At 36.4% G+C, this 16,660-nt stretch overlaps 1 protein-coding gene across 3 annotated transcripts; it reads left to right on the top strand.

Moving 5' to 3' along the window:
* The first annotated feature begins 10 nt into the window (after positions 1 to 10).
* Positions 11 to 15,768, top strand: dapk3 (death-associated protein kinase 3). 3 transcript variants are annotated; one of them, XR_012393364.1, is made up of 11 exons: positions 11 to 398; positions 5,290 to 5,389; positions 6,097 to 6,184; positions 9,360 to 9,720; positions 11,645 to 11,774; positions 11,854 to 11,902; positions 11,995 to 12,021; positions 12,106 to 12,258; positions 13,436 to 13,481; positions 13,561 to 14,974; positions 15,127 to 15,768. XR_012393364.1 is itself a non-coding variant. In XM_073928486.1 (10 exons), exons 3-10 carry the CDS (start codon positions 6,123 to 6,125, stop codon positions 14,092 to 14,094), a joined length of 1,362 nt encoding a protein of 453 aa, XP_073784587.1. In that variant the 5' UTR covers positions 11 to 398; positions 5,290 to 5,389; positions 6,097 to 6,122; the 3' UTR covers positions 14,095 to 15,768. The 3 variants fall into 3 exon arrangements, 1 of the variants encoding a protein (XP_073784587.1); XR_012393368.1 differs by having other exon boundaries at positions 70 to 398; positions 13,561 to 14,739; XM_073928486.1 differs by having other exon boundaries at positions 13,561 to 15,768.
* The last annotated feature ends 892 nt before the right edge of the window (positions 15,769 to 16,660 follow it).

Raw genomic sequence — 16,660 nt, 5'->3', positions numbered from 1 at the left:
AGCTGACATCATCCTGCGGTGGAGGGTCGGTGACGTCGCAGAATAAGCCACTCCTCTCCAGAGAGCAGCAACCGGAAAATACCCATTGGCTGAGGAATGCGGCGACGGGCGTTCAGAGGCGTGGAGTGGAGAAGGTGTTTGTGGAGAGGTCCGGCGGAAGCGGGCGGTTTGGCAACAGCTGATCTGTGACTGGAGAGTGCATGGTAGGAGGTAGCTTAGATTCCGGAAGCATTCCGGAAATGGAGGAAGAAATGTCGGACGCAGATGAAGTGGGAAATTCGAAAAATGAATGGATTACAGTAGAAAAACGGAAAAGAAACAGAAGCTGGAGTAATACATCTGAGACTGACAGTGAGAACGGAATGCATCAGACAAGACGAAGGAAAGAAGAGTTTAAGGTAGTGATGAAACTCGATTGTGGTTCATTTAGCTTTATCAATCCGCTGAAGATGTCTAAAACAATCAAGGAAGAGATAGGATTGGTAGAAAGTGTTAAAAAATTGAGAGACGGCAGGCTGCTAATATACTGTAAGGACAGCAGACAACAAAAAAAGGCTGTAGAAATTAAATCTATCATGGGGCAAAAGGTGACTTGTAATGTACAAGAAGAAAAGAAATGGGTTAAAGGAGTAATCACTGGCATCCCTACCGATGTTACAGTTGAAAAAATCAAACGAGGTCTTACAGGTGCAGCTATAATAGATGTGAAAAGACTTAAATGCACCAGAAATGGTGAAAGGGGAGATAGTCTTTCAGTAATGATTCACTTTAATGAAGACAAACTGCCAAGTAAAGTATATCTGGGATTTGTGAGTTATTCTGTGAGGCTTTATGTACCTCCCCCTTTAAGGTGTTATAAATGCCAAAAATATGGACATGTGGCAGCAGTATGCAGAGGCAAGCAGAGATGTGCTAAATGCGGAGGGGAGCATGAGTATGGTAAATGTGGTCAAGGAGTTAGTCCCAAATGTTGTAACTGTGGAGGAGAGCACAGTGCGGGATATGGAGGATGCAAAGTGAGGAAACATGCGGCTCAAGTACAAAATGTTAGAATTCAAGAAGGAATGTCATACTCAGAAGCCTTAAAAAAAGTTGGAAAGAATGTAGAAATAGGTAACAAAAGCAAAGAAATCATTCAACAGAAGTCGGAAATGGATAAAGAAAATAAGAAAGAGAGATTAGAGATCAAGGGAAATGCTGCATTTATTACTTTTATGGCTGAAGTAGTGAACTGTTCAGCTCAGACAGAAAGTAGGACTGAGAGAATCAGAATAATAATTAAAGCAGCAGAAAAGTATCTAGAGATTGAGGGTATCTCAGTGGATTTGATAAATGAGAAATTAAAGATGCAGATTCCATCCTCTCAGCAAGTATGTGGTGGCCCTTAATAATGTTATTAATATTACAGTGGAACGCGAGAAGCTTAATAGCTAATGGGCAAGAATTTAAAAAAGTAATTTCCAATTTAGAAAACAAACCAGATATAATATGTGTACAGGAAACATGGCTTAAACCACAGTTAGATTTTGTACTACAAGGGTATGTGGTTACTCGGAAGGATAGAAAACAAGGTAATGGAGGTGGAGTTGCTACTTTTATTAAACAAGGTGTAGGATATAGGAATGTTGAGGTGGTGGTGGATCAGGAGGTGGTTTCAATAGAAGTTTGGGAAGGGTGTTGTAATATTAAGGTAATTAATTTTTACAATCCATGTGAAAAATTATGTAAAGAAAAATTAGAAGTCATAAGAGGTAACATTAGTCAGAAAGTAGTATGGTGTGGTGATTTTAATGCTCACAATACTTTATGGGGAAGTGATAAATCGGACAGTAACGGATTGATAGTGGAAGAAATGTTAGATTGGGGACAATTAGTATGTATGAATAATGGGTGTTACACAAGAGTTGATTTGTCTCATGGACGTAAATCAGTTTTAGATATTACCCTTGTGACAGGAGAATTAGCTAGGAAATGTGAGTGGAAAATATATAAACACAGTACCTTGGGAAGTGATCACTATCCAATATGGTGTAAAATTGGGGTGGACATCATCAACACTCCGATAGAGAGAATTTTAAGATGGAAATTTAACGATGCTAACTGGGAGCTTTTTAGAGATGTATGTCATGATAAAATGTGGGAAATGGTCAATGACAATGATAACATAGAAGAGTTAAATGAAAAAATAAGTGAAATATTAAGAAAAACTGCAGAGGAAGTTATTGGTAAAAAGAAAAATGTAAACAATAAAAAAGCAGTTCCGTGGTGGAATAAAGAATGTAGTAATGCAGTTAGGGAGAGAAATAAAGCAATGAAGAAAGCCAGGAGATCAGTATTGTTCAAGGATTTTATTAATTATAAGAAAGCTCAGGCAATAGTTAGGAGAGAAATAAGAAAAGCAAAAAGACTTTACTGGAGAGAATTCTGTAATAGAATAGGGGAGGAAATTGAAATTAATGAAGTTTGGAATATGATCAGAAGGATGGGAGGAATTCAGAAAAATAATAACATTCCTGTTTTAATTAGTAATGGAAAAATAGCAGTTAATAATGATGATAAAGCAGAAATGTTGGTGGAATCATTTGCAAAAATTCATAGTAATGAAAATATTTCAGATGACATGAGAAAAATCAGGGAACAGAAAATTAGGGAAAAATCTCATATATATGAAAAGAAGGATACATCAGGAAGTTTATTAGACTCAGAGTTCACATTATATGAGTTAAAAAGAGCTATCTCAGGGGTTAAACATACTTCTCCGGGAAAAGATGACATATGTTATGAGATGATTAAACATCTGTCAGATGTATCTTTGAACACCATTTTGATTTTGTTTAACAAAATTTGGGTGAAAGGAAGTTTGCCAGTAGATTGGAAACATGGGGTTATAGTGCCAATAGCCAAACCTGGAAAAGATCATTCTCAGCCAACTAGTTATAGACCTATTGCATTGACATCAAATTTATGCAAAATTATGGAACGGATGGTTATGGATAGATTGGTTTTTGTATTAGAAAGTAGAAACATTTTTTCAGCATGTCAAAGCGGATTCAGAAAAGGAAGAAACACAATGGACTCAATCTTGTGTTTAGAAAATGAAATTCGAAAGGCACAAATAGGGAAAGAGGTACTTGTGGGAGTGTTTTTCGATGTGGAAAAAGCTTATGATATGTTGTGGAAAGAAGGTCTTCTCTTAAAATTGGAAAACATGGGAATAGATGGGAGAATGTACAATTGGATTCTGAGTTTTTTATTTGGTAGAACGATTCAAGTAAGAGTAGGGACTGCATTGTCTAAGATTCTTCCAATTGAGAACGGCACACCTCAAGGAAGTGTGAGTAGCCCAATTCTGTTTAACATAATGATAAATGACATCTTTCAAAATATAGAATCAGGAATAGGAAGATCACTGTACGCGGATGATGGAGCGATATGGAAAAGAGGACGAAATGTAACATTTGTAGAAAATAAAATGCAAATAGCAGTGAATAAAGTTGAGAGTTGGGCTAATAAATGGGGCTTTCGGTTTTCTGTTGAAAAAACGCAAGTAATATGCTTCTCGAAAAAAAAAAGCAATCCAGTATTAAACATCAAAATGTATGAAACGCGGTTAGGGCAAGTAAATGTAATCAGATTTTTAGGTTTATGGATGGATAATAAATTAACATTTAAAATTCATATTGAGAAATTAATTGAAAAATGTAAAAAAGGAATAAATGTATTAAGGTGTTTGGCTGGAGTTGAGTGGGGTGCCAGTAGTACAGCATTAAAAAGAATTTATAATGCTGTGATAAGGTCAAACATTGATTATGGGTGTATGGTGTATAGTTCTACTAATAAAACATTGATTAAAAAAATAGAGGTCATACAAAATCAAGCTCTGAGGATATGTTGTGGTGCTTTTAGATCTTCTCCAGTGGCATCATTACAAGTTGAAATGGGAGAGATGCCATTAGAACATCGAATGTCTCAGCTGAGAATGAGATATTGGATAGGAATAAAAGGTCATTTGGAAAACCATCCTGTTAGATGTCTTTTAAAAGATTGCTGGGAGTATGTGTACAAAGAAATAGCAAGTTTTGGTTGGGTAGTAAGAAAGGAAATAAACAGTTTAGAATGGAAAGATCTGGAAGTTGCTCCATCTGTCATTATACCAACAATTCCCCCATGGGTGTTTCCTATGCCAGTAGTAGATCTGCAAATTCATGAAAGAATTCAAAACAAGGAGATAATTATTCCAACTAAATTATTAGTTCAAGAATATATCCAACAGAATTATTATTCTGTATTACAAATCTTTACAGATGGGTCGAAGGAACCTAAGTGTGGAAGAACTGCTGCTGCTGTATATATTCCACAATTTAACATCAAAATTGCAAAGAGATTATCAGATCACGTGTCAGTGTTTACCTCTGAATTATTAGCTATTATTATAGCACTTCAATGGATTGCAGAAGTCCAACCAGAAAAAGCAGTAATTTGTTCGGACTCAATGGCTGCACTTAAAAGCCTTCAAAGTGCCAAATCTGAAGCTAGACAAGATTTAGTATTTGAAATTTTACAAAATTTATTCACAATTAGGCAGTTAAGAATAATGGTTTCATTTCTCTGGGTACCGGCACATGTGGGTGTAGATGGGAATGAGGAAGCTGATATGCTAGCAAAAAAAGCTTTAAATAATGAGCAAATAGAAATTAAATTAGCATTAAGTAAAACAGAATTTAAAAGAATGATTGCAGTCGAAATATATAAGAAATGGCAACAGGTGTGGAACAAGGAGACCAAAGGAAGACATTTATATCAGATTCAGGAATTTGTAGGAAACGGGAGGAAAAGATACGGATATCGAAGGAAAGATGTCATCATAACAAGACTAAGGATAGGCCATACGTCATTAAATTACAGCTTGTATAAAATAGGAAAGCATGAATCAGGGAAGTGTGATAATTGTGGAGAGTTGGAAACAGTCAATCATATAATTTTAGAATGCCCAGCTTATGAAAGAGAGAGGTTTGATTTAATACAAGAATTAGGACAGCTGGAAGATAAGGTAATTTCTTTGAAAGTATTGCTAGGAAACGGGCTTAGACAATCAAAAATTCATGAGATATTAATTAAATATTTGGGAAATATAGGAATAATGCATAGAATTTAGTTTTTTTTTTTTTTTTTTTTTTCTTTTTTTTTTTTTTTTTTTTTTTTTTTTTTATATATATAATTTAATATAGTCATTTAATGTATATATAAGTGTTTTCCTTCTACTCCAATTATGTACAATCCACACTCCAGATCAGTAGGTGGCGGTAATGCACCTATTTTTGTTGGTTTGCCAAACCGCCATAAAACACCAGAAGAAGAAGAAGAAGAAGAAGAATGCGGCGACGTTAAGGTATGTAAAAAACTCTCAGCGTTTGTTTTTTATCCACAATTCGTTCTTTTGGATACTATTATTTATATGGTAGATAATATCCTGTATATGTATTCCGTTATTTGTCAACGAACGTAGCTTGCTCGTTGATCGCTAGTCGTTTCTTTTACAAGTTAGCCAGATGGCTACCTGGAATTAGTGCTTCGGTAACGTTAACGTTAGATATGTTGTGGATTATAAATATATATGTATGTTATTTTGTATTCGTCTCACGAACTCTTTCGTAACTTTTCAACTTATTTTCGACTGTGACACTAAAATAAGCTAAGTTAGTTGTTATCTTAACGTATTAAGGCTTGATATACACTTATTGCAGATTCCGAGATGTTTGTAATTTCTACTGGACTGTAACTTAGTAATGATATATTATCTACTGTTAAAGATCTTTGATATAGACAGAAAAGTAAAAAAAAAAAACTGGCAACCCTCTACTGTGGGTAATGACGTAAGTAGGAATAAAATGTGCAAATTATGCTAATGCAAGTTCACATTCCCATGTCTATTTAAAGTCCGTTTTTCTGAGGTTAAAGCAAATACTGAAGTATGTTGACTTTCCACAACACTGACAAACCATTTATAGCCATTGTCATTAAAGTGTCAGCATCTGGTTTAGTCAAAATTGTTCAATTAAGTCTTATCAACTCAGGTTTTTGTTTCCTTTCTAACAGGCTCATTAATTTGAAGTCAGCAAATCATGGCTGGCTTCAGGCAGGAGGATGTGGAGATCTACTATGACATGGGAGAGGAGTTAGGAAGGTAAGAGATGCCATTTCACTCCTTGAAACTCTACATCTACTTAAATCATTTTACATATAATAGATAAAACAATGATTAAAATTCAAATTAGCAAATCAATGCTTCAAAAACTATTTTTATTTTTGATGAAGAAATCAGTAAAGTTCTGTAATGATGTAGAATTTAAAGGAATAGGTCATACTGTTTGTCCTAGAGTTGCCAAGGCAATGTAGTGTTTGTGCTTATCAGTGCAGAACAAAAACAAACATTATGAAAGCCCTGCAATTTAAAAAAAGCCCAGCACACTCACTTAATCATCTGCAAACACTGAATCAAGCCTAGTCTTTCTTCCTATATATGGATGTAGAGGTTTCTGCTGCAGCATGACATCACTGCTTTAAAATGCACATGCTCAGTGTCTGAGCCTGAGAACAGCTGTACTGCAAAAGAGACTATAGTGAGGCTATGAGAAAAATACACAAGGACAGTAACTAATGATCCATACAGTGTTTATTTTTTTAAGAATAGAGAGCTCCACATCATAACTTTAACATTAACAGCACAGAAGAACAACATTGTTTGAGTCACTTTAAGATGCTGATGCTGCTGATGATTTCCAGCTGATGGATGATAAAAACATTGGCAGCCAGACCTGCTTTTATCAGCTCAAGTATTTAAAGCCACAGATGACAGAACAACTTTATTATAAATAGTACTTAAATGTGCAATGGAGGATATGCTAAAATGGTTATTGCTCATGGTTTAATAAAGTCTTTATTCAAATTTACAGTAAATGTTTTATTTTGTGCAATGTTTGTACTTCGTTTATGTCATTTTTTGCATTTAGGCTTGTTTCTTAAACAACTTTCAAAAATTGGTGATGTAGCCTTATATTTAGTCAAATTTAACGTATCTGTTTTTAAGACTTTATGTATAAGTATATTTTTATTACAATTTTGTGAATCACTTATAACAAAGTAAACAAACAAAAGGTCAACCAAATGCAGATATGTCAATGTGTTGTACAAACTATAGTTTCACCTTTCCAAATCTATAGTCAAGAGTGTAATAATTTGTCAAACTTTATCATAACAGTGTGATCTATTTATTTATTGTTATCTAATTCGTCAACATGATGTGAGTGAATTGTAGAGCTGGTACTAACACATATTATGTCCAGGTGCTTTCTTAAATGCTGTTTTCTCATAGCATTTTATTGGATTAAATTTGTTATTGAGAGGCAAGTGCTTTTTATTAGTTATAGCTAGTGCTTAATTTGTAAATGAACAATTTCTAGAAACAAAACCAGGAAATAAAAGTTAGAGTGACAGACGCCCACCAACTAAGCGGTTATATAAAAAAAAGCATCACATTTCTGAACAGTCTTTAATTATTTGTGCAATATAACGTTATAGGTCAACCATGGATCAAACAAACATGTTACTACAAACATAAATCGTATGAAACATCACTTTTCAGTTTACTAACATCACATTCAGTTCACTTCACTATTGAAGATGACCCACTCTGTCTAATATTCAAGAAGAGCCCAGTTTCCTTTCCGTCATGTTTTCTGGCTGACTTGAGTTTGCTTCTGTCTCCTGCTATCCTGATCCAGGGGTGCAGTTTCATCTTCTCTTGATCAGACTCATTGTCTTATTTACTTGTAATTTTTAAACAAATAATATATGCTTTACTGCCTCTGGCATTTTGAAAATACAAATATCATTTGGGTAAGCCACAATACCATTGTTTATTTTTCGCTGCTCACTGTGCGCGAAACAATAATCACCAACCAATGAGAGTGATTGTAAATGTAAGAAAGCTGATTGGTCAAAAGTGGCTTATTTCTGCATGAAAATGGCAATGCACAAATTCAGACAGTAGTTCACTTAATGGCCACTAGTATCGATAATAACAAGGTATTCCAACACAATCTCACAGCAATTCGTAACTTTTTGATTTATTGGCTAATTCATATGAATTCGTATGATCTAATTCGTATAATTTAGTTTGATTTGCGCATCCCCCAATGACGGTCGGGGTTAGGTGCCACGCCTCCTTTTTAAAATCGTACAATTTCGTACGACTGAACTCATACGGATTTGTACGAATTAGCCACTAAACTGGCAAAACGTAAAATACTTACGTTTCCTCGTGACATCAGGCTGGGTATTCTGTACACCACTGTTTCCCAATCCTGTTTTCGAAGGCACACCAACAGTATTGACTCTCTTCCTATTTAAACACACTTGAATCAAATCATCAGAACATTAGAAGAGAACCTGAAATGTTACCTCGTAAACCTGAAATGAATGCTTCAGATAAGTGAGGCCATGTCCACACACACACGGGTAGTTTTATGAACAGTTTTCCTAGCTTTTGTTTTTTTAAATAAATCTCTGTCCACATGAAATAGCAAAAATGCATTGTGATGCATGTTATAGGGATGCCGAATCAACAGGTGGCGATAATGACACTTATATTCAGCTCACACCAGATGGGAAATTCATTATATTACACGAATACATTGCATTCAAGTTTATGCAAACGTGAGTTCAGAGGCGCAACAATGCAGAATACACGATTAATTTGCTGCAAATGCGCAGAATTGGCCTCATTCACGTTTTCCCTGTTTGGAGTGAACCCAGCCGTGTTGGCCAATCAGAGAAGAGAAAACAGCAAAATATGTACTGTTGGTGTGCCTCCAGGAACAAGGTTGGTAAAAACGGCTGTACTCTACTACGCGTTGCCCCTGAAGGCTATACCCTATGACTACACATTAGGAGCGAGTGTTTAGTAAAATCATTCAGATGCAGTGATGTACAACAACATTTTATGACCTGACAGGTTACGAGGAAAATGCATTATATTCCAGAATAAAAACATGGCCAAAGGAAAACAATAATAGTTTTACTGCATTCAGAGCATCTCTCTCTCTTCTCTCTTTCTTATAAGAGTTTAATATTACAAGCCAAGAATATTTGTAACACATACAGGTTCAATTTCAGCACTGGGAAACCAGGGGGCCTGGTCACCCCATGTGTGGGACTGAATTATAAAGCCTAAAAAAATGCATCGTATCATATGAAAGCAAAAATTGCACGTTGTATATCCTATTCAAACTATTACAACATCATAATTTTCCCCTTTTTAATTGTTGTTTTTCTCTGCTTCAATTTACTGTGTTTCCCAGTGGCCAGTTTGCCATTGTGCGTAAATGCAAAGAAAAGAGCAGCGGAACTGAATATGCTGCCAAGTTTATCAAGAAGAGGCGTCTGTCCTCCAGCAGACGAGGCGTGAGCCGGGAGGAGATTGAGCGCGAGGTGAACATCCTTCGGGAGATTCAGCACAGCAACATCATCACACTCCATGACATCTTTGAGAACAAGACCGATGTGATCCTGATCCTGGAGCTGGTGTCTGGAGGAGAGCTCTTTGACTTTTTGGCTGAGAAGGAGTCACTTACTGAGGAGGAGGCCACGCAGTTCCTCAAGCAAATTCTGGACGGAGTTCACTACCTCCACTCTAAACGCATCGCTCATTTTGACTTGAAGGTACAATACTGTTTTGTTTTTTATGGGATACCGTGGATAAAAAAAAACTTGTATGGTTTGATAACTTAAATTATGTCTCTTACTAAAATATGTAGTTGAAAACCAATAAAAGATTTAAGCTATTTAAAAAAACATAAAATCTTGACTTAGAGGGTAGGGATGTAACGGTATTGTAAATTTTTAATTTTAATTTAAAAAAATATTAATTTTTTTCGATATTACCGAAGTCGCATGACTCGGTAAAACTATAGATCTTCTGAGAAAATTTGCTCAGGCGAATGAAGCGAACGGGAGGTAGCGGAAACTACAATTCCCATCAGCCCATGCTTGACCATCATCCCTTGCGGTCTGTTGTCGCTACAGATCCAGTAATGCGGAAATGGAGTGTGCTGCTAGAAGCGGGGATGAAAAAGAGCTGGAAAACTCTAAAGCGGGTGTTGTTGCGGCGCGCGTACTGAATAGCGGTGTTGTCGCGCGAGTTCTTATCAGCTGTGTTGTCGCGCGCGTACTGAATAGCGGTGTTGTCAGCACACTGTTCAGATTGATGCAGACATGAGACCTCTATCTTACTCATGGTTTGTCCTCTCAAGTGGGGGAAAGACAATGCACAACGTTACCCACTGCTGTCAACCTGGGCCAAGTCATATCTCTCTTGTCCCAGAAACCTCAGTCCCAAATGAGAGGGTTTTTTTTCTGTTGCAGGGGACATTGTAAATGCCCAGAGATACCAGCTTTTACCAGATTATATTTATATGATAATTTTCCTTTAAACCCATCTCTATCTAAGTGAGTGAGTGATTAAATGTTGAATGTGATGAGTTTTCAACAATACTAAATTGAAACTTTATTTTTTTACATGGTTTAATATTTTTTTGTTATTAAAATTGAAGTTCCTGTTTCAAAGCTTACAGATAGATGGCTAATTTGTATGTCATTGACACTTTTGGCACTTTTTTGGAGTATTTTCATAAGTTTTGTTTTTTTCTGTAAATGATTCAATAAATACCGTACCGTGACATTCATACCGAGGTATTACCGTACCGTGAAATTCTGATACCGTTACATCCCTATTAGAGGGTCATTAATTTAGTTGTACAGTACTTGAAATCCGAAAGTTGCTCACGGTGAACTACTAGCACTGTTTGTTTCCTTTTTTATGGCAACACAACTTGGGAGTTCAAAACAGTAATACAATGCCACATTGTTGGGATTTTTTGATGTAATTTTCAATTGAAGGGTATCAATATTCAGTTGAAGTTCTAACTCCTGTTTGTGTTGACCACCAAAAGATAAAAGTTTTATTGTACCTTTATTTTTATTTAGACCAAAGAGCTTAGAATGACCAAGAGGCGACACTCAATAGAACGTTCCATTGCAACAGCAGCGCCCAGCAACAGCCCCAGATTCCGCCATTTTGGAGTGAAAGTGATCGGCCGTCCATTGGATCTCATTACTGTCGCGATGGCAAGCAGCTGCGTTGTTTTTAATTAATTTATTTAAAAACCCCATTAAAGCAGAGATACAACCTGAAAGACGACAATACAATATTTGTTATCAAAATCATCAGCACTTTTAATAGCTTATTTTACTGACTTATAATATGCTGTTGTTCTATTGGAGTTTTCATTCCAAAATGGTCCCCGCGCCCTCTAGTGGCTGTTTCCCAAATTACAATAGAGTGTCGCCTCTTGGTCATTCTAAGCTCTTTGTTTAGACAAAGAAAACATGAATAAAATGTAAATATTAAAAGCCATAAATATTAGTGGAATATTTTCTAAATATTTTCTACTACATATTTTGGTAATAGACATATTTTTTATTAAATGAAGCTATACAAGTTTTTGCTCTTTTGTTAACGTAGATGCACGAAGACTCTCAATATTTTACATGTATTACAATAGTCTTGTCTCACTGTGTTTTTCAGCCTGAAAACATAATGCTGTTGGATAAAAATGTGCCGAACCCCAGAATCAAGTTGATCGATTTTGGAATTGCACATCAGATTAAGGATGGAAATGAATTTAAAAACATCTTTGGAACTCCTGAGTTTGTTGGTAGGATTTTAAGCTGCGTTTAGCTCTTAGTTATGATAACATTTATTAAAAAGTCTTAAATTTCCAATATCTTCCATAGCACCGGAAATTGTAAATTATGAACCCCTTGGGCTGGAGGCAGATATGTGGTGAGTCAATCGTTTAGTTGTTTAATTTACATTGCAACTCTAAGATGTTCGGTTCACAATTAGTCATGATTTATTTGTTTTCTTTCCTGCAGGAGTATCGGAGTTATCACTTATATACTGTAAGTAGTTGTTATCATGTTTGGCTGTATTGATCACATTGTATTTGGCTTGACAAATATTAATGCATTATTTACGCTTCTTAGCTTGAGTGGGGCTTCTCCATTTCTTGGTGAGACCAAACAAGAAACACTTACCAATATTTCAGCAGTCAACTATGACTTTGACGAAGAGTACTTCAGCAACACAAGTGAACTCGCGAAGGACTTCATTCGCCGACTGCTCGTCAAGGATCCCAAGTTAGTAGTATAAACCAATGTGGTCACTGAAATAAAACAAAACAGAAATATTGCATTATAAGCTTTTTCCACTCTCAAGCTGAACGTCAGGTACGTTTTCAGGTGTGTTTCAATGTGAGCCTTGAACAGCATGGCAACAAACCATTATAAGCCCAGAACTCTTGGCATGGTTAGCCAACTGTGTTGGGCTGGTAGAGCTTGTGTGCACATGTCATCACCAGTCTGTTTTCTGGCTACCAGTTTCTACATAGCTGGCTAGGGAGAAGAGTACGATGCGAATTACAGGGGGGTTTGATTAAGGCTTGAAGAACGTCAACAAGATGTATGGGGGGTTCTTTTTTATTTGAGAAAAAGTTCACTCTGATCTGTATTTTAAATTATAATGTTAATAATTAAAATAATAGATATCCAATTGACCAACGGTTCATACCATTTTGAATGCATAAATATGCCAATCAGTCTATGTGCAAAAAAAAAAAGTCAATCAACAGTCTGAAACCAGCAGATATAGAGCACCAATAGACACCTTAACACTCCACAAGACTGAATTCTCATAATATAGGTGTTTGTGTCTATATAAAGCCTAAAAAAAATCTAATTAGACTCATAGTTTGTATAGTTTGACCTAAAGTAAGCCGAAATAGCTAAGCAGGCAACAAATCGTTTATGTATGATTTGCACAATACAGAAGAGCACTATGCATTTAAATATTTGTGTTTTTTCTAAATGTCCTAAAAACATCTGATCACTGTCCATTTTGCATGGTCCATATTGTTACCTATTGCATGACTGGTGCATTTGTATTGCATTCCAAAGAGTACTGGTAATAGCACCACAGTAAAAAATGAAATCATTTCCTGCTGACTACACACAGTCAGAGTCAGATTGGAATTAAGTAAACAAAACCATTCGGCCTGATAGTGGAAAAGTGGCTAAAATCATCAGTAATTAAATGAAATCAGTTAAAAATTATTTTAAACCTTATTTAACCTTAAATATGTTTTTCCCTATTTAGTTTTTTCAGTTTCATGACATTGGCATATAACAGAATGACATACTAATAAAGTTAATTTGAAACATTTGTAAATACTATAATTAAAAATATAAATATTAGCAAACCAAATATTTTCATTTGTTTGTATTGACATTTATCTTCATATCTGCTTTTAACAATCAGAAAGAGAATGACAATCGAGGACAGTCTCCAGCACTCGTGGATCAAGGTTCAAATATTTTACTTTTCCTCCCATTTGACTTGTGCCACCATTTGTTCAGTGTTTAACACAGTTCTTGTCCCATCAGGTCATTAAGAGACGAAATGTTCGACCCGAAGAGAGCGAGCGCAAGCCTGAACGCAGGCGTCTGAAGACCACCCGTCTCAAAGAGTACACCATCAAATCCCACTCCAGCATGCCTCCCAACAACACCTACATCAACTTCGAGCGATTCTCCCAGGTCATGGAGGAGATCGCAGCGGCCGAAGAAGGCCTGCGAGAGCTGGAGAAAAACCAACGATCGTGTGGTGAGGATGTGACCGCTCTGCTCTCAATATATGAGGAGAAGGAAAGCTGGTACAAAGAGGAGAACGAAAGCATCGCCGCAGACCTCAGTCAGATCAAACAGGAGCTGCAGAAAGCACAAGCCCTGCGCAGACAGAGCCAGGAGGAGGCACGTGCTGCCATGCTGTCAGCTAATGCCCTCAAACGCAAATTCGGACGACTGGAGAACCGATACGAAGTTCTGGCTGAGCAGATGGACTCCGAGGTGCGCTGGGTGGAGGAGCTGGTGCGCACCATTTCAGCTGAAAACCACACTCGCAGCACCAGCATGGCTTGAGGTTTGCTTTTTCAATCTAATAATGGCTATCTACTATCTTCGCTTGGTGTGTGCAGAGATATATAGTGTTAAAAGATTAGTTCACATCCAGAATTGACATTTTTTTTAATGATTTGTTTGCCCCCTTTTCATCAGAGTTATTCATTGCTTTCTTTAGTCGAAGAAATCAAGATTTTTAGGGAGAATATGCTGGATTTTTTTCTCTTCATATAGAGGACTTCTATGGTGTTCAATAGTTTTTAAACTACTCTAAAAGATTTCAGATGAGGAATAAGAGTCTTACCCAAAGAAATCTGATATTTATGTTTAAAAGTTTATGATCTTCTAAATAATGACTAATCGTTTTGCTTATTTTTTCGTCTGTGGAATCCTTTGAAGCTGCATGAAAACAGCAGGTTGGATGTTAAATCCACAGAGTACAATAGAAGTCCAATATATTAAGAAACTTCACGTTTTCCTCAAAAACCTTCATTAATTTTCGACTAAAGAAAGTAAGAAGAAAGGGAGCGAGTAAATTACCAGGAAACTTCCATTCAGAAAGTGAACTAAACTTTAAATATTGCGTTAAGCTTCATGTAATCCTGTAGGGTTCGTGCTACTCTTAGAACAAATGCTCGATCGGTTAAAAATGTTTTTCCTCTAAAGGTGAGCATGCATTAAGAATGAGCTGTTCGCTTGTGCAATATACAGTAGTATCAGTTTGTTGCAGCTGAAGCGAACATTTAGCTTGTGTACTCGCAGCCTCAATTATACATGCTGGAATAGTCGATAAAAAATATATATACATATATTTAAGATTTGAGAATCAATTACAGCACTCAACACAAAGGATATTAATGTACATTAAAAGTAATGCACTACACCAGTGTTTCTCAACCACGTTCCTGGAGGACCACCAACACTGCATGTTTCGGATGTCTCCTTTGTCTGTCACACCCATTACCGGTCTTTCAGTCTCTGCTAATGAGCTGATGAATCAGGTGTGTTTGGTTAAGGAGACATGGAAAATATGCAGAGCTGGTGGTCCTCCAGGAACAGGGTTGAGAAACATTGCACTACACAATCCTCTATGAGGAATTTTAAGATGCCAATTGATTTGTGGTGCTGCATGTCTGCTTTCCTATGCAAATCAGATCCTTATTTTATGATGTGAGATAAATTAAATTACTTTTAAAATGTATAATGGTCCTAAATGCTGTCTTTGGGTGAGCGGTAGATATATATAGTACTTGGTAAGCTGCTTCAATTTAAAAGAATAGATCACCTCAAAATTATTATTAATCACTCTCAGTTCTTTCCACGTCGAGTATGACTTTATTTCTATTAAGGAATGTAAAGGTTAAAATTGTTTTGGACTTTCATAGTATGTACAAAACAGTTTGCGGTTTGCTAAACAAAGTCATACAGGTTGGGAAATGACACGAGGGCAAGTAAATAATGACAGACTTTTATTTTGTTTTTTGCATAAAGCGCACTTCGAACATTCCATTTTTTTTTGTGTGTGACATTCCATATGTAAATGAGCATAATTATCTCTCAGGAAATAATTGTGCTTGTTAAAGTCATGGCAATATCTGTTTGCTTACAGTACTGTATCCATTATTGTGTCGTTTTATTACGTTTATATAAACATACGAAAAACCCATTCGAATAAAAGTACTGAAGAAGACCACAGTCAGCGTGTCTTTATTTGGTGTGTGTGAGCGCAATGGGAGGTCAAGTGGGGTGTTACATAAATCCCAGCATTTGTCATAAACTCTTTATCTTCATTTGCAACATGTCTAGAGATGTTGAAAGTCCCCCAGTTTTAATTACACAAAAGATTTTTCCATCTCCATTGTAACATTATGGTGTTTTGCTGCTGAGGTAAACATTTGCATTTTTGGGGTCATGTCGATGCAGCTGTTTACTTTGACAACTTTAAACTACATGGCATATATGAATATTCTGAGAACAGTTTTAGCTTCCTATGAGATGTAGACATAAATCAGCAGTGCGTATCTCTCTTTGCCTTTGGCTTCAACATGATCCTTCTAGTTTGTACTCATTTTTTTGTCATTCACAGAAAGAAAGTCACTGCTTCAAGTCCTGGCTGGGTCACTTGGCATTTCTGTGTGGAGTTTGCATGTTCTCCCTGTGTTCGCTTGGGTTTTCTTCGGTGCTCCCCCCACAGTCCAAAGACATGCAGTAAAGGGGAATTGAATAAACTAAATTGGTTGTAGTGTATGTGTGTGAACGAGTGTGTTTAAATGTTACCTAATACTGGGTTGCAGCTGGAAGGGCATCCGCTGTGTAAAACATGTGCTGGATAAGTTGGTGGTTGTTGACCAACTTGGCGACCCCAACTGTGGCGCCCCATGATGAATAAAGGGACTAAGCAGGATGAAAATGAATGAATGAATAATCGGTTTAATCGGTTTCAAAACACCGTAAAATACTGAAGTTCTTTTGTCAACTGTTGTCTAATCACACCTGTATGACTTTTTTTAAATAAAAGTAAAGTAAGTGGTGGCTTTAATTTTACTGCTAATGAAACTAGCAGATCAAACCGATTGTCCATCGCAAG

The sequence above is a fragment of the Danio rerio genome, chromosome 2, assembly GCF_049306965.1.
Source record: "Danio rerio strain Tuebingen ecotype United States chromosome 2, GRCz12tu, whole genome shotgun sequence".
NCBI lineage: Eukaryota > Metazoa > Chordata > Actinopteri > Cypriniformes > Danionidae > Danio > Danio rerio.
This window is presented reverse-complemented; position numbering and strand designations above follow the sequence as displayed.